Source organism: Lampris incognitus, chromosome 2 (assembly GCF_029633865.1).
Source record: "Lampris incognitus isolate fLamInc1 chromosome 2, fLamInc1.hap2, whole genome shotgun sequence".
Taxonomy (NCBI): Eukaryota; Metazoa; Chordata; class Actinopteri; order Lampriformes; family Lampridae; genus Lampris; species Lampris incognitus.
The window spans coordinates 144666640-144689395 of NC_079212.1; the positions used below are offsets into that span (position 1 = coordinate 144666640).

The 22756-nt window shown below is 46.1% G+C and overlaps 1 protein-coding gene across 1 annotated transcript in view; it reads left to right on the forward strand.

The window, feature by feature from the left end:
• LOC130107729 (filamin-B) overlaps window positions 1-22756 on the forward strand; it is a 139288-nt gene that overhangs the window by 55889 nt on the left and 60643 nt on the right. The window contains 7 exon segments of the mRNA XM_056274456.1: window positions 871-1008; window positions 2199-2325; window positions 11791-11927; window positions 12857-13050; window positions 13526-13639; window positions 14165-14308; window positions 21893-22016. Of these exon segments, the coding sequence (XP_056130431.1) occupies window positions 871-1008; window positions 2199-2325; window positions 11791-11927; window positions 12857-13050; window positions 13526-13639; window positions 14165-14308; window positions 21893-22016 (978 nt within the window).

The window sequence follows — 22756 nt, forward strand, 5'->3', positions numbered from 1 at the left end:
ACATTGTTGTTGGGATTAGTAGTAGTAATAGTAGTAGTAGTAGAAGATGGATAAAAGATACTATATTTACATTGTTGTTCGGAGTAGTACTAGCAGTACTAGTAGTAGTAGAAGACTGAGATAAAAGATACTATATTTACATTGCTGTTGGGAGTCGTAGTACTAGCAGTACTAGTAGAAGACTGAGATAAAAGATACTATATTTACATTGCTGTTGGGAGTCGTAGTACTAGCAGTACTAGCAGTACTAGTAGAAGACTGAGATAAAAGATACTATATTTACATTGCTGTTGGGAGTCATAGTAGTAGCAGTAGCAGTAGTAGTAGAAGACTGAGATAAAAGATACTATATTTACATTGCTGTTGGGAGTCGTAGTACTAGCAGTACTAGTAGTAGTAGAAGACTTGAGATAAAAGATACTACATTGTCCATTCACATGGAGATATATTTTGTGGTGTGCTTCAACAGCTATTAGATATGTACAAATGTAGCCACACAGGATCCTGTAAAGCTCATAGCTGACTGAGTAAGAGTAGCTGTGGTTGTAGCGATTAGCATGATATTAGTAAGATGGTTAGTCTTTGGGGTTTCAGTGACATTCTGTCCTCATTGGGTTTCGGTTCGGTTGTGGAGTTTTATTGTCTCTGTCAGAGAACAGGAGGTGACATGAGCGCATAACTGAAGTATTTAGGAAGGTATTTACAGGCCTCGCTGTAAATACCAATTAGGATAACTGCTCAATTGTCGGCTTTAGTGAAAGTCTTTTCTACCAGCTTTTCACTGTGTACGCTGTTCACTCATCCTCCCGTTCTCTCGCTCTCGCCGTCTCTCTCTCGCCTTCGTATCCTGTCTGTCTCTCTCTCCTGCAGCCTCTGTCCCGGGGGCGTGCAGGGCGACAGGTAGGGGTCTGCAGCCGACGGGGATGAGGGTGAGGCAGGTGGCTGACTTCAAGGTGGACACCAGAAACGCCGGCAGCGGAGAGCTGAAGGTGTTCGTCAAAGGACCGAGTGAGTGGGATTTAACTTCCTGTCTTTCTCTTGGCTGCGTTCAGAAGGCGAACCTGGAAGACGGCAGTCAGAAATTTGGCACAGCAAAAACAAACAGCATGATGGCACGCCAGGACGGCGAAACAAACCGCGCATGTTGATACGTTGCTGTGCAGATTTTATTGGATACAAAGAATGCAATGAAACACTCTAATTAAAATGTATCATATCAATGTAATTATTCTAGTAATGCTTGTGGCACCACCAATGGCTGCACGAATAATTGTATATTGATCGGGATCACGTCACCCTTACCCTTGAAAATCGGTACCAGTATGCCTCTTGGCTTCTACAGTTAATTGATCGTGGCAAGGGGCCAATTATTCACATTGGGTTTAGCTTCCTGTGGTGTGAAGAAAGTATTTTGATGTGAAGATTTGTGCATGCGAATGTTTGTTCGTGTGATTATAAAATACAGTAAGAAAGTAAAGGTAGTTTTCTGTTTATCTAAAATGCTCAGTTAAAACAATTCAGTTCTGGCATCCGGGTGGTGTTAGCGGTCTATTCCGTTGCCTACCAACACGGGGATCGCCGGTTCGAATCCCCGTGTTACCTCCGGCTTGGTCGGGCATCCCTACAGACACAACTGGCCATGTCTGCGAATGGGAAGCCGGATGCGGTATGTGTCCTGGTCGCTGCACTAGCGCCTCCTCTGGTCGGTCGGGGCGCCTGTTCAGGGGGGAGGGGGAACTGGGGGGAATAGCGTGATCCTCCCACGTGCTACGTCCCCCTGGTGAAACTTCTCACTGTCAGGTGAAAAGAAGCGGCTGGCAACTATTTTGCCTTGTAAATACAAAGATACCCATCGCAGTATAATTCCTTACTTTTCTTTAGATTAGATAATGAGTTTTTCCAGTAATGTCAGGAATGTACACAGTAAAAAACTTAAGTGTTGATTTAACTCCGAGAGTGTACAAATGGATCCTTTCGGGTCCATTTGTACACTCTCAGAGTTAAATTAACACTCAGGATTTTACTGTGTAGTTTTTTTTAAATAGTGCTAATGTCAATAATGTTATATTCTTAGTTTTTTAAAACATTCATATTCATGGTTTTTAATTTGGCAATCTCATCAAACTAGTGTTTTTAAACTTGATTAGTGTGTTGAACTTAACTGATGTGTGCGTGTGTGTGTGTGTGTGTGTCCCCAGAGGGTCTAGAGGAGCCAGTAAAACGGATACCCTGTCAGGACGGTGTGTTTTCCTACGAGTATTACCCCAACAGCATTGGCAGATATACCGTCTCCATTACCTGGGGTGGACAGCACATACCCAAGAGGTAAGTTACTGTGTACTCGGCAAAGTTGCTCCCTGCTTGACATATGAACCCCATTTTGAGGAGGTTTGGGACTCGTGAAGATACTCGGACATAATTTACAAAGATGGAAGCCCTGTAAAGACGGCTGTATTAGCGGGTCTTCTGTGACATTTTTTTTAAACGCTGCTGGTTTTCTTTAGTCTTGGATGGTTGAGTGTTAACGGAGTCTACATCCGCTGATGGGACGGTGGTCTTGGGTTGAAATGGAGTTCTGACAGTGTCATAATGCTTTGGACTCATTTGTGTCGTGTGGTATACGTACGAGTCGGGCCCTGTGATGGCCTGGCGGGTTGTCCAGGGTGTCTCCCCGCTTGCCACCCAGTGACTGCTGGGATAGGCTCCAGCATCCGCGCGACCCTGAGAGCAGGATAAGCAGTTTGGATAATGGATGGTATGTGATTCGATCCCAAAGACTGACGAGTAGGAACATCACCAGAACAGACGTAACGTCGGCTATGATTGGAAACACAAACGTGTGTGAAGAGAATGTGCTCTTTGACAAAGCAGAACCTCTTTCTTTATTTTTTACACACCAAATAGTACTAGTACTACTACTACTACTACTGCTACTACTTTTGGCTGCTCACGTTTGGGTTCGCCACAATGGGTCATCCGTTTCCATCTCTTCCTGTCCTGTGCATCTTCCTCTGTCACACCAGCCGCCTGCAAGTCCACATCTGGGCTCGGGACCAGCACTAAGAATGCCCTGGCTTGTGCGTCCTCAGTGGCTGGGTTTATTTTGTGACCCTGGAGCAAATCACTTTTTTTCTAGTTTTATAGTCGTCTGACACCAGAAACTTAAAGATGTGTGAATGACGACATCTGTGTCGTGTTATATGCTGTGTTGAAACACGAAATAAGTGGTCACGGAATTGAAAGTAAAAGAAAGTTTGCTTTTCGACATCTTTTCCCTGCTATGATGGCGTGGAAGTGCATCGGCAGTGTTTTTGAAAAAGGTGTGTTGCGACGAGTGCTTTCTTGTTCTCCGTTCTGCACTCTCGCAAAGGCTTGGATTCGTTCATTCATTGGATTAATTGTGAAACTTCTCAGGGATTGTTGAAATCTGCTAACCTCAGTGATTTCCAGTTGTTAAATGTAACGTACAGTACTCTTAGGGCAGAAAGACCAGTCCTTAAGTGTGACGTGTTCTCCGATTAGATGTTTAGGTATTGCAACTGGTCTTGCCCTTTTGACTCAGTTTGCTTTCTGAAGAACTGAAGTCCTGCTTATCAGTCAGCTTATTATTTTGATCTTACTCAACACCTATAATAATTAAACTCAACCATATTTGACCTGGATTTGAACAGTATCTGTTCAACAGAAGCTGTACAGTTTGATCCCAACTCAAGTCAAATCCTGCCAAATATCTTAAGGCTTTTAACAAGACAGTCTCTTGCCAAAAACAAATGACACAAATGGAGGAAAAACTGAGATAAAGAGAGGATGTGATGTTTTTTTTTTTCTTCCTCAGAGCGTGTTAATGTCAATGGATAAACCCTTCGCATGAGACCTCAGGAAGCGGCGTTGTGTGTGTGTGCGCGCAGCATGGAAATGTCCAACACCAAGGTCTCAAATAGGGGCTCATCACAAGGGTGTGTCCTGTCCCCCCTGCTTTTTATCATGTATACAGACAGCTGCAGGACAGCTAGCTTGTGAAACTCTGTGATGACGCTGCCCTGTTGTCTCTTCTCCAGGGCTCTGAGTCAGATCATTGTCGTGCCCCACCTTTGTCAAATGGTGTGGTGATACACTGCGAGGATGTTAAATTTGTCGGCACCTAAGTATCAGTGAACAGTGTTCGACTCTCAACTCAAATTCGATGTAAACAACAAAGAGTTCATGTAATGTGGAAGCTTAACTCTTTTCTGTGGTACTATTTTACGTAATTTTTATCAGTCATTCGTTGAGGGTCTTCTAACTTGATCGTTTATTTGGTGGTTTAATGGGTTGTCTGTGAAGGATGAGAATGGCCTTCATGGTATTGTTCAGGTCTGCTCCTAGATAGTTGGAGCCCAACCGAGAGGCGTGTGCTCCCTCTGTGAGAAACATGTGGCTCAGAAAACAACAGGAATTATCAGCCAATCTGACCACATCCTGTCCAGTGGATTCACTTTAATGCCTTCAGGCTGACGCTACAACGTTTCCCTTAGGAGAACAAACCGTTACACTCAGTCCTTCATTCCCTCTGCTATCAGGCTATTAAACACAGACAGTAGTCTTTTTTTTTTTTGGACCCCCCCCCCCTTTCTCCCTAGTTGCACTTGGCCAGTTATACCACTCTTCTGAGCCATCCTGGTCTCTGTTCCAACCCCTCTGCCGATCCGGGGAGGGCTGCAGACTACCACATGCCTCCTCTGATACATGTGGAGTCACCAGCTGCTTCTTTTCACCTGACAGTGAGGAGTTTTGCCTCGGGGATGTAGCGCGTGAAAGGATCACGCTATCCCCCCCCCAGCCCCCCCCTGAACAAGCGCCTCGACCGACCAGAGGAGGCGCTAGTGCAGCGACCAGGACACATACCCACATCCAGCTTCCCACCCGCAGACACGCCCAATTGTGTCTGTAGGGATGCCCGACCAAGCCGGAGGTAACACGGGGATTCGAAGCGGCACGCCCCGTGTTGGTAGGCAACGGAATAGACCGCCACGCCACCCGGACACCCACACTCTAGTCATTTTAAATAACTGTTACATTCTTTTAAACTTGTTTATTTCTATGACCCATTCCATCTATTATCCGAACCACTTATCCTGCTCTCAGGGTCGAGGGGATGCTGGAGCCTATCCCAGCAGTCATTGAAGGCAGGCGGGGAGACAACCTGGACAAGCCGCCAGGCCATCAGAGTTTTATATATATATATATAACAAAAATTTTCATCTACTGCTCCTCGTTGTTTGCTTGTGTTGACCTATGTGTGGTGGTCTGTTGTCTTTAACACTCCTCGCCTGTAGGGTGTTGGTGTCGTGTGCATGAGCTGAGTAAGCTGTAAATTAATTTCTTGGGATAAATTAAGTTGTGTGAATGTGAACGTGAACGCTCTCGGTATCTGGTCAGCAGATAGCATTAGCTCATCAGCTCACAGCCTGCCGAGCAGCAACAAGAATTTGCGGTGATTAGTAACACTTGCAGGCCTCGGCGGCGAACAAAGCGTATGGTAGATGTTGTTTTTTGTTTGTCTCCGTCTGGAGAAAGGCTGGCAGGAGGAGACGCAAGAAGGAAATGATGTCATGGTTTTTTTATGGTCTGCTGGCTCCGGTGAAACCAGCCTGTGTTTCACTGGTCGGTCTTTATGGCCGCGCGTGTGTGTGTGTGTGTGTGTGTGTGTGTGTGTGTGTGTGTGTGTGTGTGTGTGTGTGTGTGTGTGTGTGTGTGATGTGGGAGTCAGGGCATAGGAGCTGTATTTGGGTCAGAAACAGTAGCTACTGTGTAGGGACTCAAAGTTTGGTACATTTGTCCCAACTTCTCGTTTTGCAAAGCAAACAACTGATAGTAAAAACCAAGAAGACAACAGGACATGAAGAGATGAGCTGCATCAGCTTGGAAAACAACAAGACGTGAAGAGATGAGCTACTTCAACTTGGAAAAACAACAAGACATGAAGAGATGAGCTGGATCAGCTTGAAAAAGAAGACATGAAGAGATGAGCTGCATCAACTTGAAAAACAACAAGACATGAAGAGATGAGCTACTTCAACTTGGAAAAACAGCAAGACATGAAGAGATGAGCTGGATCAACTTGAACAACAACAAGACGTGAAGAGATGAGCTGCATCAACTGGAACAACAACAAGACGTGAAGAGATGAGCTGCATCAACTGGAACAACAACAAGACGTGAAGAGATGAGCTGGATCAACTGGAACAACCACAAGACATGAAGAGATGAGCTGCATCAACTGGAACAACAACGAGACGTGAAGAGATGAGCTGCATCAACTGGAACAACAAGACATGAAGAGATGAGCTGCATCAACTGGAACAACAACGAGACGTGAAGAGATGAGCTGCATCAACTTGGAACAACAACAAGACGTGAAGAGATGAGCTGCATCAACTTGGAAAACAACAAGATATGAAGAGATGAGCTGCATCAACTGGAACAACAACAAGACATGAAGAGATGAGCTGCATCAACTGGAACAACAACGAGACGTGAAGAGATGAGCTGCATCAACTGGAACAACAACAAGACACGAAGAGATGAGCTGCATCAACTTGAAAAACAACAAGACGTGAAGAGATGAGCTGCATCAACTGGAACAACAACAAGACATGAAGAGATGAGCTGGATCAACTGGAACAACAACAAGACGTGAAGAGATGAGCTGCATCAACTGGAACAACAACAAGACATGAAGAGATGAGCTGCATCAACTGGAACAACAACAAGACATGAAGAGATGAGCTGCATCAACTGGAACAACAACAAGACATGAAGAGATGAGCTGCATCAACTGGAACAACAACAAGACATGAAGAGATGAGCTGCATCAACTGGAACAACAACAAGACATGAAGAGATGAGCTGCATCAACTGGAACAACAACGAGACGTGAAGAGATGAGCTGCATCAACTGGAACAACAATGAGACGTGAAGAGATGAGCTGGATCAACTGGAGAAACAACGAGACATGAAGAGATGAGTTGCATCAACTGGAACAACAACAAGACGTGAAGAGATGAGCTGCATCAACTGGAACAACAACCACACATGAAGAGATGAGCTGCATCAACTGGAACAACAACAAGACATGAAGAGATGAGCTGCATCAAGTGGAAAAACAACAAGACATGAAGAGATGAGCTGCATCAACTGGAACAACAACAAAACGTGAAGAGATGAGCTGCATCAACTGGAACAACAACAAGACGTGAAGAGATGAGCTGCATCAGCTTGGAAAACAACAAGACGTGAAGAGATGAGCTACTTCAACTTGGAAAAACAACAAGACATGAAGAGATGAGCTGGATAAGCTTGAAAAAGAAGACATGAAGAGATGAGCTGCATCAACTTGAAAAACAACAAGACATGAAGAGATGAGCTACTTCAACTTGGAAAAACAGCAAGACATGAAGAGATGAGCTGGATCAACTTGAAAAAGAAGACATGAAGAGATGAGCTGGATCAACTGGAACAACAACAAGACATGAAGAGATGAGCTGCATCAACTGGAACAACAACAAGACATGAAGAGATGAGCTGCATCAACTGGAACAACAACAAGACATGAAGAGATGAGCTGCATCAACTGGAACAACAACAAGACATGAAGAGATGAGCTGCATCAACTGGAACAACAACAAGACATGAAGAGATGAGCTGCATCAACTGGAACAACAACAAGACATGAAGAGATGAGCTGCATCAACTGGAACAACAACAAGACATGAAGAGATGAGCTGCATCAACTGGAACAACAACAAGACATGAAGAGATGAGCTGCATCAACTGGAACAACAACAAGACATGAAGAGATGAGCTGCATCAATTGGAACAACAACGAGACGTGAAGAGATGAGCTGCATCAACTGGAACATTAAGACATGAAGAGATGAGCTGCATCAACTGGAACAACAACGAGACGTGAAGAGATGAGCTGCATCAACTTGGAACAACAACAAGACGTGAAGAGATGAGCTGCATCAACTTGGAAAACAACAAGATGTGAAGAGATGAGCTGCATCAACTGGAACAACAACAAGACATGAAGAGATGAGCTGCATCAACTGGAACAACAACGAGACGTGAAGAGATGAGCTGCATCAACTGGAACAACAACGAGACATGAAGAGATGAGCTGCATCAACTTGAAAAACAACAAGACGTGAAGAGATGAGCTGCATCAACTTGAAAAACAACAAGACATGAAGAGATGAGCTGCATCAACTGAAAAAAAAAAAGGCATGAAGAGATGAGCTGCATCAACTGGAACAACAACAAGACATGAAGAGATGAGCTGCATCAACTTGAACAACAACAAAACGTGAAGAGATGAGCTGCATCAACTTGAACAACAACAAGACGTGAAGAGATGAGCTGCATCAACTGGAACAACAACAAGACGTGAAGAGATGAGCTGCATCAACTGGAACAACAACAAGACGTGAAGAGATGAGCTGGATCAACTGGAACAACAACAAGACATGAAGAGATGAGCTGCATCAACTGGAACAACAACAAGACATGAAGAGATGAGCTGCATCAACTGGAAGAACAACAAGACATGAAGAGATGAGCTGCATCAACTGGAACAACAACAAGACATGAAGAGATGAGCTGCATCAACTGGAACAACAACAAGACATGAAGAGATGAGCTGCATCAACTGGAACAACAACAAGACATGAAGAGATGAGCTGCATCAACTGGAACAACAACAAGACATGAAGAGATGAGCTGCATCAACTGGAACAACAACAAGACATGAAGAGATGAGCTGCATCAACTGGAACAACAACAAGACATGAAGAGATGAGCTTCATCAACTGGAACAACAACAAGACATGAAGAGATGAGCTGCATCAACTGGAACAACAACAAGACATGAAGAGATGAGCTGGATCAACTGGAACAACAACAAGACATGAAGAGATGAGCTGGATCAACTGGAACAACAACAAGACATGAAGAGATGAGCTGCATCAACTGGAACAACAACAAGACATGAAGAGATGAGCTGCATCAACTGGAACAACAACAAGACATGAAGAGATGAGCTGGATCAACTGGAACAACAACAATACGTGAAGAGATGAGCTGCATCAACTGGAACAACAACAAGACGTGAAGAGATGAGCTGCATCAACTGGAACAACAACAAGACGTGAAGAGATGAGCTGCATCAACTGGAACAACAACAAGACGTGAAGAGATGAGCTGCATCAACTGGAACAACAACAAGACATGAAGAGATGAGCTGCATCAACTGGAACAACAACAAGACATGAAGAGATGAGCTGCATCAACTGGAACAACAACAAGACATGAAGAGATGAGCTGCATCAACTGGAACAACAACAAGACATGAAGAGATGAGCTGCATCAACTGGAACAACAACAAGACATGAAGAGATGAGCTGCATCAACTGGAACAACAACAAGACATGAAGAGATGAGCTGGATCAACTGGAAAAACAACAAGACATGAAGAGATGAGCTGCATCAACTGGAACAACAACAAGACATGAAGAGATGAGCTGCATCAACTGGAACAACAACAAGACGTGAAGAGATGAGCTGCATCAACTGGAACAACAACAAGACGTGAAGAGATGAGCTGCATCAACTGGAACAACAACAAGACGTGAAGAGATGAGCTGCATCAATTGGAACAACAACAAGACGTGAAGAGATGAGCTGCATCAACTGGAACAACAAGACGTGAAGAGATGAGCTGCATCAACTGGAACAACAACAAGACATGAAGAGATGAGCTGCATCAACTGGAACAACAACAAGACATGAAGAGATGAGCTGCATCAACTGGAACAACAACAAGACATGAAGAGATGAGCTGCATCAACTGGAACAACAACAAGACATGAAGAGATGAGCTGCATCAACTGGAACAACAACAAGACATGAAGAGATGAGCTGCATCAACTGGAACAACAACAAGACATGAAGAGATGAGCTGCATCAACTGGAACAACAACAAGACGTGAAGAGATGAGCTGCATCAACTGGAACAACAACAAGACGTGAAGAGATGAGCTGCATCAACTGGAACAACAACAAGACGTGAAGAGATGAGCTGCATCAACTGGAACAACAACAAGACGTGAAGAGATGAGCTGGATCAACTGGAAAAACAACAAGACGTGACGAGATGAGCTGCATCAACTGGAACAACAACAAGACGTGAAGAGATGAGCTGCATCAACTGGAACAACAACAAGACGTGAAGAGATGAGCTGCATCAACTGGAACAACAACAAGACGTGAAGAGATGAGCTGCATCAACTGGAACAACAACAAGACGTGAAGAGATGAGCTGGATCAACTGGAAAAACAACAAGACGTGACGAGATGAGCTGCATCAACTGGAACAACAACAAGACGTGAAGAGATGAGCTGCATCAACTGGAACAACAACAAGACGTGAAGAGATGAGCTGGATCAACTGGAACAACAACAAGACGTGAAGAGATGAGCTGCATCAACTGGAACAACAACAAGACGTGAAGAGATGAGCTGCATCAACTGGAACAACAACAAGACATGAAGAGATGAGCTGGATCAACTGGAACAACAACAAGACATGAAGAGATGAGCTGCATCAACTGGAACAACAACAAGACATGAAGAGATGAGCTGCATCAACTGGAACAACAACAAGACATGAAGAGATGAGCTGCATCAACTGGAACAACAACAAGACATGAAGAGATGAGCTGGATCAACTGGAACAACAACAAGACATGAAGAGATGAGCTGCATCAACTGGAACAACAAGATGTGAAGAGATGAGCTGCATCAACTGGAACAACAACAAGACATGAAGAGATGAGCTGCATCAACTGGAACAACAACAAGACGTGAAGAGATGAGCTGCATCAACTGGAAAAAAGCTGAAGAAGAAACCTGCAGAAAGACAGAGAGACCGATAACATGACATTGAAGCCCATGAGTTGTTAATGTTAAAGTTAGGCGTGTGTGTTTGGGTGTGTGTTTGTGTGTGTCTGTAGAAAAGAAGAGGGAAGGGTGATTTCTTGCACAACATCTCAGTCGGTATGTTGTTTGACTCCACTGACTCTAGAGACACACACGGAGTCTCTGTACCGGCCACAAAATTGCTCCAGTCAGACAGGACAGTGATGGCGGCTTATTAGTTTAAATGGCGGCGTGTCTTCAGGTTAAAGGTCATGTGTTGGCAGCGTATCTGTGAGGACAGCAAGTGTTTTATCCTGGAGATGCTTTTGATATTACCAAGTCAGATGTTTTTTTTTGTCTTTTTTTGCAAGTATTTCTGTCGCCGTCGCAGAAATGTGCACGGCAGCATAATCAAAAAGTGAGAACTGCTCCTTTAAGACGGTCTCTAGTGGCAGGGATGATGATCTTTTTTTATGGGGGCGGGCGGGGGGGTTGGGGAATTTTGGCATTTTGTCGGGGGGGAGATAAGATGATCTTATGGATGATCTTATAGAATACAATATCCAAATCTATTCAGTTGTCTGGTTCAGATTCTTTAGACCCAAACCCTCTCCAATACAGACGGAGCTGAAGGAACCCATATAGGAGATCTAGTCCTTGTTCTTCCTCCAACAAACAGCACATCCACTTCTCCATACTGACCTTTCAGTAGGCAAGTCTGGAGCGTGCAGGATCTCACAAGCTTTGCTTAAAGGCACTACGGACACTCATCGTATACGTTTAACCAAAACTGTCGACAACCAGACTTGAATGTCGTTTTCGTTCTCCTGCAGTCCATTTGAGGTGAATGTAGGTCCAGAGGCGGGCCCGCAGCAGATCCGGGCCTGGGGACCGGGTCTGGAGGGAGGCGTCGTTGGCAAATCAGCCGACTTCATTGTGGAGTCCGTGGGTGCCGACGTTGGAGTGCTGGGTGAGTTTATATTAATTTTTAATGTTATTAAATCTGAATTTAATGTTCCATCTGATTTCCTGTTCACATCTGTTGGGAATGCACTGATGCTGGTACTGGATATCAGCTTGGTACCGAGCTAAAATGGAGCATCGGTATTGGGGAGTTTATTGAAAAGTTCATCCCCTGTACCAAAAGCCATGAGTTTACTGCTTTTTTGGCGTGAGAACCTGTATTTCTTTCATGGTGAGAAGAAAACGAGTTTATCCCAATTATTTTTGCCCATTGACCCCAAAATAATGGTGTAAGTCAGTTCAGCAAAAGTGATGGATCGGGCGCCCGGGTAGCGTAGCAGTCCTATTCCATTGCCTACCCACATGGGGATCGCCAGTTCGAATCCCCGTGTTGCCTCCGGCTTGATCGGGCATCCCTACAGACATTGGCTGTGTCAGCGGGTGGGAAGCCGGATGTGGACATGTGTCCTGGTCGCTGCACTAGCGCCTTCTGTGGTCAATGGGGGGGGCGCCTGTTCGGGGGGGAGGGGAACTGGGGGGAACAGCGTGATCCTCCCACGTGGTACCGTCCCCCTGGTAAAACTCCTCACTGTCAGGTGAAAAGAAGTGGCTGGCGACTCCATGTGTATTGGAGGAGATATGGCAGTCTGCAGCCCTCCCCGGATCGGCAGAGGGGGTGGAGCAGCGACCGGGACGGCTCGGAAGAGTGGGGTAATGGGCCGGATTCAACTGGGAGAAAAAAGGGGGGAAATTAAAAAAAAGAAAAAGAAAAGTGATGGATCGGATCGGTACTCGGTATCGGCCAATACGTAAAGATTCATGCAGAGAATCGGTATCAGCTGTGAAAATGTGATATCGGTGTATATACATGTATAAGTCTGTAAGTCGATATAATCTAGTCGATCCATAATCTTACCTAATCTGACGTGTCCCCAGGCTTTGCCATCGAGGGTCCATCCCAGGCCAAGATCGAATGCGAGGACCAGAACGACGGGTCATGTGACGTGCGCTACTGGCCGACCGAGGCGGGCGAGTACGCCGTTCATGTCACGTGCGATGACGAGGACATCGAACACAGTCCCTTCATGGCCTACATCATCCCCGATAACCACTCCAGCAACCCCGCCATGGTTAGTAGACCAGCACACACCTCGCCGGTCTGGAGAACTCCATTTCTGTTAACTTCCTCTAAAATCTCACCCGATCAGATGTACAACGAGTACAAAGGAAGGCGAAGGCCGCAACTCTTGACCGACACTACAAACAACCAATTTTAAGGAGTCAAGCGGTGTCGGGTGACATCGTAAGATCCTTGCAGTTCAGAAATATTTGCATATTTGTAAAGTGACCGTCAGAAGAAAAGTTAAAGGCGTTTTAGCGTGACGATAGATTCAACAGAGACTGGTTTTTTTCCCCTTTGGTGGAAAAACTCCTGATCCACATTTCCAGAATAATGAGCGTTCTTAGAAGTGCGAGTAAAAAGGATCATTTACTGTTCGTCCCGCCTGTCATTGTAACACCAGTGGTGCTAAAACGATCAAGTATCGGGTGTAAATCAGCTGTTGGACAGTGGCACTGTCAGTGACGGCTGTGATTTGGTTCTAGGTTGAGGCATATGGACCAGGTCTAGAGAAGACTGGCTGCGTGATCAGCCAGCCAGCCGAGTTCACCGTCAACGCTAAGGATGCTGGGCAAGGGCCTCTGAAAATCTCAGCTCAGGTATGACATATATACACCCCCCCCCCCATACACACACACAGACACACACCTTCTAAACCCAAGCATTTCTGCTTGTGTGTGACAAGAGACACACACTAATGATCTAAACATCTTAGGCAGGGCCAGAGCTTGTCTGTCTCTCTGCTTGTCTGTCTCTCTGCTTGTCTGTCTCTCTGCTTGTCTGTCTGCCTGACTGTCTGTCTGCCTGACTGTCCGTCTGCCTGACTGTCCGTCTGCCTGACTGTCCGTCTGCCTGACTGTCTGTCTGCTTGTCTGTCTCTCTGCTTGTCTGTCTGCCTGACTGTCCGTCTGCCTGACTGTCCGTCTGCCTGACTGTCCGTCTGCCTGACTGTCTGTCTGCCTGACTGTCCGTCTGCCTGACTGTCTGTCTGCTTGTCTGTCTCTCTGCCTGTCTGTCTCTCTGCTTGTCTGTCTGCCTGACTTGTCCATCTGATTTTTCTATCTGCCTTAATGTTCGTCCGGCTGTGTTTGTCTGTCTTAACACCTGTGTGTCTTGTCTGTTAGGATGCAGAAGGAGCCCCGGTAGATGTGAAGGTGAGGAATAAGGGAGATGGAGTCTACTCCTGCTCCTACACCCCCACCTCCCCCCTCAAACACACCGTGGCCATCACCTGGGGAGGCACCAGCGTTCCCAACAGCCCCTTCAGGGTAAGCAGCCAGTTACAGCACCCCGTCACATCAGGAAGTACTACCCCGCTCCAGTCGGAGGATCTGCTTAAGGCAGGCGGCACTGAGCTTGTCCAATCGGATCGATTAGTCAAGTCAGGAAGTAGCAAGGTTGTCCAATCAGAGCTAAGAGTCACAGATAAGAGTTCGACAAGAGTCCAATCAAAGTGTTCCAGTGACCAAACTAAGAGGCCTCTGATTGTCATCACTTACATAGAGGAGAGGTACGACTTTTAGTTTGAATCTTGGGCGTCTTGATAAAAGCTGGAGCAAAACCGGTCAAAAGCCGAGATGAAGTAAGTCAAGTCAGTAGCTATGTTTCCATCCAGTTCTCTATCGGATTTTAAGCAAACCTTTCTGAAGTCACCAAAAAATAAAAGGGGAATTGGGTGGGTTTCCATCAGATTGGGTAAAGTAAACAAAACCCTGAAAACTGTTTGGCTGCTACGTTTTATGTCCACACCTCGACAGCCAGCAGGAAGACGGACCAGTCGAGATAAAGAAACAGTCGGTCACGTCTTTAAATTGTGTACACATTTCGTTTTCTTTCTTAATTTGACAAATGCATTTCTGTCGCCCATTTAGCACAGAAACGATCAACAGCAGCGAAAACCAGCTTGCATAAAAACTTTATTGTGGTATTGAGGAAGTTTCTTCTAATTCCGTTGACTCCGTCAGCAAAATGGAATGGCGGCACGGTGGCGCAGTGGTTAGCGCAGTCGCCTCGCCGTGAGAAGGTCCTGGGTTCGAGCCCCGGGGTAGTCCAACCTCGGGGTTCGTCCTCTGTGTGGAGTGTGCATGTTCTCCCCCTGTGTCTGCGTGGGTTTCCTCCGGGGGATCCGGTTTCCTCCCTCAGTCCAAAGACCTGTAGGTCAGGTGGATCGGCCGTACTAAATTGTCCCTAGGTATGAATGTGTGTGTGTGTGTGTGTCGGTCCTGTGTGATGGCCTTTCCAGGGTGTCTCCCCACGTGCCGCCCAATGGCTGCCGGGATAGGCTCCAGCATCCCCGCCACCCTGAGAGCAGGATTAGCGGTCCGGATAATGGATGGATGGATGATTCCATCCATCTTTTCTAATAATTCTTCATAATACGCATAAAAACTCTTTGATGGAAACGTGGCTAATGAAAACAGCAGGGACTCGGACGAACGAGTATTTAGCAAAGGTAAAACTGACCTGAAGTGAGAACAGAAGTCATGAGGGAACAGAGGCTTTCAGCACTGTAACCCTTCACAGATCAGTTGCTGCATAATCAACAACTTGTCTTGGATTGAAGAAACCAAATTTTTTGAGCTTTTCCATTAGCTAGCCACAGCGACTCGTAAATGTATTGATTTGCCATCAAATTAAAGTACCAAGATGCCAAAGTGTTGGAATTGATGGTGTGAAGGCGGCATGGCCTCCTGCTGAGGTAACGCTCTGCAGCAACAGCCTGACCGGCCTTGACAGTAACTGGGATCTGGTTAGTGGTGACGCCAAACCCTACATATTTTGAATTTAAATCTCGATGTGGATTATTTGTCTGATGCTTTTTTTTTTTTTTGCCCAAAATGTCTTGACATTAAATTGATACTAATTTTGCACTAACAATGCTGAAATGCCAAAAAATATGTAAATGTTATGTTGATTTTAAAACGCTGTCTCCAACTTCCTCTGCTGTGATCATATGAAAATTTTACCTTTTATATATTTAATGTAGCAAATGTGCTTTGATTTCATGCTAATATGACAAAAATCACATTTTCTTTGTAACAATGTCATTTAATCACCATGTACACTAACCAGACTTGTGTGTGGCTGAAACTAGACTTGTGTGACCGAAGTGTTGGCACCATGTTGAATGACATGACCGCAGCCAAGCTTCACCCATCTGAACCTCTGAATGAAGGCTGTCATAAGCAGCTCATGTAGACTAATCTTCACATCCTGGACTACATGTGGGCGATTTGGAAACACTGGCAAAGAACTTTTCTTATAGTGGCTAAAGAAAAAGGTTTATTTTTTTGACCTAAAAGTCAAATTCTTCAAGTAAAACCAGTCAGTAAACCCAAATTGAAGGTCAAATTCAACAGCCTGGTTAGTGTGAGGATGTGAGAGGTCCAGATAAGTGATGCTTGGTTCACTTTAACTTCACCTGAGGTGGCTTTTTGTTGTTGTTGTTGTTGTTGTTTCTGTTCTTGGGCTGTCGGTCGAAAACCTTTCAGTTCTAAAGAAAAGCTGCTTTTGTTTCTCTCGATGACTTTTGATACATTTCTATAACACAAACCTGGAAAATATACCAAGTACGATTAAAAACCTTGTCGAGAAAGTGGTCAAAATAATGTTCCATCCACAGTCAAGGCTCTGTGGCTCTGACCTTTGACCTCCTACGGTTTTTTTTTTGGTCACTTGCATTTTATTTACGTTGCTCTGAAGGCCATCAGATAAAAGCAGCACTTTTCAAACTGGAAAAGTTTTCAGCTGACAGCCGTTACTTCACTCCTATATTCACTGTATCACTGTAATTACACTGTAACTACACACTAACTATACACTGTATCACTGTAACTACACACTGTAACTACACACTGTAATGACAGGTGTTACTTCACTCCTTTATTCACTGTATCACTGTAACTACACACTAACTATACACTGTATCACTGTAACTACACACTGTAACTACACACTAACTATACACTGTATCACTGTAACTACACACTGTAACTACACACTAACTATACACTGTATCACTAACTACACACTAATGACAGTTGTTACTTCACTCCTTTATTCACTGTATCACTGTAACTACACACTAATGACAGGTGTTACTTCACTCCTTTATTCACTGTATCACTGTAATTACACACTAACTACACACTATCACTTCAACTACACACGGTAAGACTAACTACACATTGTAACACTGTAACTACACATTGTAACACTGTAACTATACACTGTATCACTTCAACTACACACTGTAAGACTAACTACACATTGTAACACTAACTACACATTGTAACACTGTAACTACACACTAACTATACACTGTATCACTGTAACTACACACTAAGACTAACTACACATTGTAACACTGTAACTATACACTATCAGTGTAACTACACACTAAGACTAACTACACATTGTAACACTGTAACTATACACTGTAACACTGTAACTACACATTGTAACACTGTAACTACACACTGTAACACTGTAACTACACATTGTAACACTGTAACTATACATTGTAACACTGTAACTACACATTGTAACACTGTAACTATACACTGTATCACTGTAACTACACACTGTAAGACTAACTACACATTGTAACACTGTAACTACACACTGTAACACTGTAACTACACATTGTAACACTGTAACTACACACTGCAGAGTTTTAGCCACAGGAAACTTGTCTCTCAGGCTTTTTCCCAATACTCTGCTTTTTAATGTTGGACAAGGTTTGAGTTGCAGGGCGAGAGCAGCGTTTTCAAGAGTTTGCTAAAAGTGTTGGATTGCGATAGCTGACATTTTGACCGGCTGCTCCGCCCGTGTTGACGAGAACCAGTGCTGTGTCTCTCTTTTTTCAACTTTGTCTTGTTCAAACACACTGCAAAACAAAACTAAACTCATGAAAGGAGAATGTGTACTTATGTGGAAGTTTTGTCCCTGCGTTACTCGCATATCTCTCGATCGTTTATCTCGAGCGCATGTCAGAGCAGTGTGTGTGTGTGTGTGTGTGTGTGTGTTGTGCAACCACGTATTCACGTTGCCGGCACGCACTGCAACCGAGGGAATATTCAGGACACGAGACGAGCAGAAAGATGAGCGCCCCGAGCGTTCCCACCCGTCCCTGCCGAAGGGCTTCAGGTGCGTTTGGAGACGTGCCCGCGTGTGCGACCGTGTTGGTGCGAGTCCAAAAGAAATGACTAAAGATGTTTGTGTTGCGCATCTCAAACCCAAGGTTCCAGGCAGTGTGAGAGGAAAGCAGACCGGTGGTTTAAGGACGCCTGTTGGGCTCCATTAGAGAGTGCTGGTAGAGGTCCAGACCACTGCCTGGTACATGTGACCCGAGTCTGATTTTTATTTTTTTTTTAAATTCAATTTTTTAAAAATTATTATTTGATGTCATTATTATTATTGGGGTTTTTTCTCCCAATTGTACTCGGCCAGTTACCCCACTCTTCCGAGCCGTCCTGGTCTCTGCTCCACCCCCTCTGCTGACCCGGGGAGGGCTGCAGACTACCACATGCCTCCTCCCATACAGGTGGAGTCACCAGCCGCTTCTTTTCACCTGACAGTGAGGAGTTTCACCAGGGGGATGTAACATGTGGGAGGATCACCCCCCCCCCCGAATAGGCGCCCTGACCGACCAGAGGAGACGCTATTGCAGCGACCAGGGCACATACCCACATCCTGCTTCCCACCTGCAGACACGGCCAATCGTGTCTGTAGGGACACCCGACCAAGCCGGAGGTAACATGGGGATTCGAACCAGCGATCCCCATGTTGGCCGGCAACGGAATAGACCGCTGTGCTACCCGGACGCCTTAATGTCGTTATTATTATTATTATTATAATTCTGTGGCACAGGTCGGATATTTATCACGTCCATGTAACCCGGAGACAAGCCCAGGGAATGGGATATTCCCAGATCTGGTCTCTGGCCACGTTTGCATGTGGGAATAAGTGGGACAGGGATTTGGCGTCTGCCGGCGTGACTCTCTCGTAACCTCACACCCGGGATTTGTCAGGTCGTTGCGAATCCCCCGTCGTTTTAAACAATCGACGCTCTCGCCCTTTCGTGGCATTTTGAATGATGTGGTTTCCCACGCGCTCGCTCGCGTCGTCGTCGTCGGCGACCGAACGGCGCCGGGGCCGTTCGGCTCGGCTGCAGACTGAAGCGTCGCAGCGTAAGCGCGGGAAGTGGATGCGGCTCACTTTTAAAAGCAGACGTAGACAAGACGGTTAGAACGATCAGATGCTGGCAAACCGTCAGAACGGGGGGGCCGTGAAGACCTGCAGACTGTGTTCACGCTGATCTTCACCCTCACCTCTTCTTCTTCTTCTTCTTCTTCACTCTGATGAGAAAACAAATTGGAGCAAAGGGACTTGTTTAAAATCAGGGTTAAAAGCTCTTCCTGACATGAATAGCGCGTATAAAGCAATAGCTGATGTCTTCTGACTTGTCAACAGCGATTTATTGAAATGTCCTCCTGGTCTGGGTGGCGTGGCGGTCTCTTCTGTTGCCTAGCAACACGGGGCTCGCCAGTTCAAATCCCCGTGTTACCTCCGGCTTTGTCAGCCGTCCCTGCAGACACAACTGGCCGTGTCTCCGGGTGGGAAGCCGGATGTGGGTATGCATCCTGGTGGCTGTACTAGCGCCTCCTCTGGTCGGTCGGGGAGGGAGGGGGAACTGGGGGGGAACAGCGTGATCCTCCCAGGCGCTACGTCCCCCTGGTGAAACTCCTCACTGTCAGGTGAAAAGAAGCAGCTGGTGACTCCACCTGTATGGGAGGAGGCATGTGGTGGTCTGCAGCCCTCCCCGGATCGGCAGAGGGGGTGGAGCAGAGACCGGGACGGCTCGGAAGAGTGGGGTGATTGGCCGGGTACAACCGGGAAGAAAAAGGGGGAGGGGGGGGTGGATTTTAATCTTGACGGTCGATCAGCACAGATTCAACACGATCTTGAATTTGGCTGTGGTGCCCAAATTGTTGCTTAATGGGGGTTGAAAGTTGTACACTATTGAGTTTGTGTCCATGTTGGAAAACTGTGGGCCACGCCTCCGGTTTCTGCCCGGAGACTAGTGATGATCCGTGTAAAGTGCGACTCTGTGTTAGCTAAAAGTTGACATGTTGTTTTACTTCCACCACACGGCACAGCGAGCACTGAAACCTGCTGAGCGCTCCCCCACTTGTACCTGGCCAGTCACCCCACTGTCTCAGGGAGGGCTGCAAACTACCCCCTGCCTCCTCCCATACGTGCGGAGTCACCAGCCACTGCTTTTCACCTGGCAGTGAGGAGTTTCACCAGGGGGTCGTAGCACGTAGGAGGATCACCCAGTCCCCCCCCCCCCCCCCGAACAGGCGCCCTGACCGACCAGAGGAACCAGGACACAAACCCACATCCGGCTTCCCACCCGCAGACACGGCCAATTGTGTCTGTAGGGACGCCCCACCAAGCCGGCGGTAAGACGGGGATTCGAACCGGCGACCCCCGTGTTGCTAGGCAACGGAATAGACCGCCACGCCACCCAGACGCCCCGTTTTGCCGTTTTTATTTCTGACTTGACGGCATGTGAACAAGCTCAGTGACGGTGCCGACCTCATGACTTCCAAATCCTCCCCACGAACATTAATAATCCGCATCAGTGTGGCGTCCTGGTTCTGTTGTCGCTCTGTGTGACCGTGTGTGTAACGTGTTTACTGGGTCTCGCCACTGTTTTCACTGTACTCGTGTCTGAAACGATCTGGGTCACGTTTCAGACGGGCCCCACCTCGGTGTGACCCGGCTTTCAACAATAAATCCATCATCTCATGTTAACGGTTCACCGTGTGGTTCAGTTTGTTTGTCCTCTGTTGTTGGGGGGGGGAGGGAGGGGGGACGGGGGGAGGGGGAGGGGGGGACATTCGTTGGGTTGTTTGCATTTCTTTGAAAATCTGATTTATAGTTTTCCTAAGATTGAGGCCGTGTGGAAGTGACGTTTGAATAAGATGTCATCTGCGGCGTGACGGGACAATGGAAGACGGGCATATCACTACACCTTACTACATGTAGGCAGTACTCTACACATATCGCTACAAATACACCGAGGATACGTACAAATACATGGGACTTGATAGCGTTATTCCCAGTGTACTGAGGAGAGTGTTACTCGTTACTGAAGAGAGTATTACTCCTTTACTGAGGAGAGTATTACTCATGTACTGAGAAGAGTATTGCTCGTTTACTGAGGAGAGTATTACTCCTTTACTGAGGAGAGTATTACTCCTTTACTGAGGAGAGTATTACTCCTTTACTGAAGAGAGTATTACTCCTTTACTGAGGAGAATATTACTCGTTTACTGAGGAGAGTATTACTCGTTTACTGAGGAGAATATTACTCGTTTACTGAGGAGAGTATTACTCGTGTACTGAGGAGAGTATTACTCATGTACTGAGAAGAGTATTGCTCGTTTACTGAAGAGTGTTATTCGTTTACCGAAGAGAGTATTACTCGTGTACTGAGGAGAGTATTACTTGTTTACTTAGTATTACTCGTGTACTGAGGAGAGTATTACTCGTTTACTTAAGAGAGTATTACTCATGTACTGAGGAGAGTATTACTCGTTTATTGAAGAGAGTATTACTCGTGTACTGAGGAGAGTATTACTCGTTTACTGGGGAGAGTATTACTCATTTACTGAGGAGAGTATTACTCGTTTACTGAAGAGAGTATTACTTGTTTACTGAAGAGAGTATTACTCATTTACTGAGAAGAGTATTACTCGTTTACTGAAGAGAGTATTACTCGGTGGATAGATTGTGTTTAAATCGTTGCTGTCATGATTGTCTGTCTCTCGTCGGTGCCGTAGGTGAACATCGGTAAGGGCAGCCATCCCAACATGGTGAAGGTGTTCGGTCCCGGAGTGGAGAGGACCGGTCTGAAGGCCAACGAACCCACACACTTCACCGTGGACTGCACGGGGGCTGGGGAAGGTAACACACACACACACACACTCTCTCTCGCTCTCTCTCTCTGTCTCACTCTCTCTGTCTCACTCTCTCTCTGTCTCTCCTCTCTCTCTCTCTCTCTCTCTCTCTCTCTCTCTCTCTCTCTCTCTCTCTCTCTCTCTGTCTCACTCTCTCTGTCTCACTCTCTCTCTTTCACCGTCTCTCTGTCTCACTCTATCTCTCTATCTCACACTCTCTCTCTGTCTCACTCTCTACCTCTCTGTCTCACTCTCTCTGTCTCACTCTCTCTCTCTGTCTCACTCTCTCTCTTTCACCATCTCTCTCTCTGTCTCACTCTCTCTGTCTCTCTGTCTTGCTCTCTCTCTCTCTCTCTCTCTCTCTCTCTCTCTCTCTCTCTCTCTCTCTCTCTCTCTCTCTCTCTCTCTCACACTCGTTTTCTCTCGCCATCTCTCTCTCTGTCTCACTCTCTCTGTGTCACTCGTTCTGTCTCACTCTCTCTGTCTTGCTCTCTCTGTCCTCTGTCTCACTCTATCTCTCGCTCTCTCGCTCTCTCACTCTCGTTCTCTCTCTCTCTCTCTCTCTCTCTCTCTCTCCGTCTCTCTCACTCTCTCTCTGTCTCGCTCTCTCTGTCCCCTGTCTCACTCTCTGTCTTGCTCTCTCTGTCTCACTCTCTCTCTCGCTCTCTCTGTCTCACTCTCTCTGTCCTCTGTCTCACTCTCTCTCTGCCTCGCTCTCTCTGTCCTCTGTCTCACTCTATCTCTGTC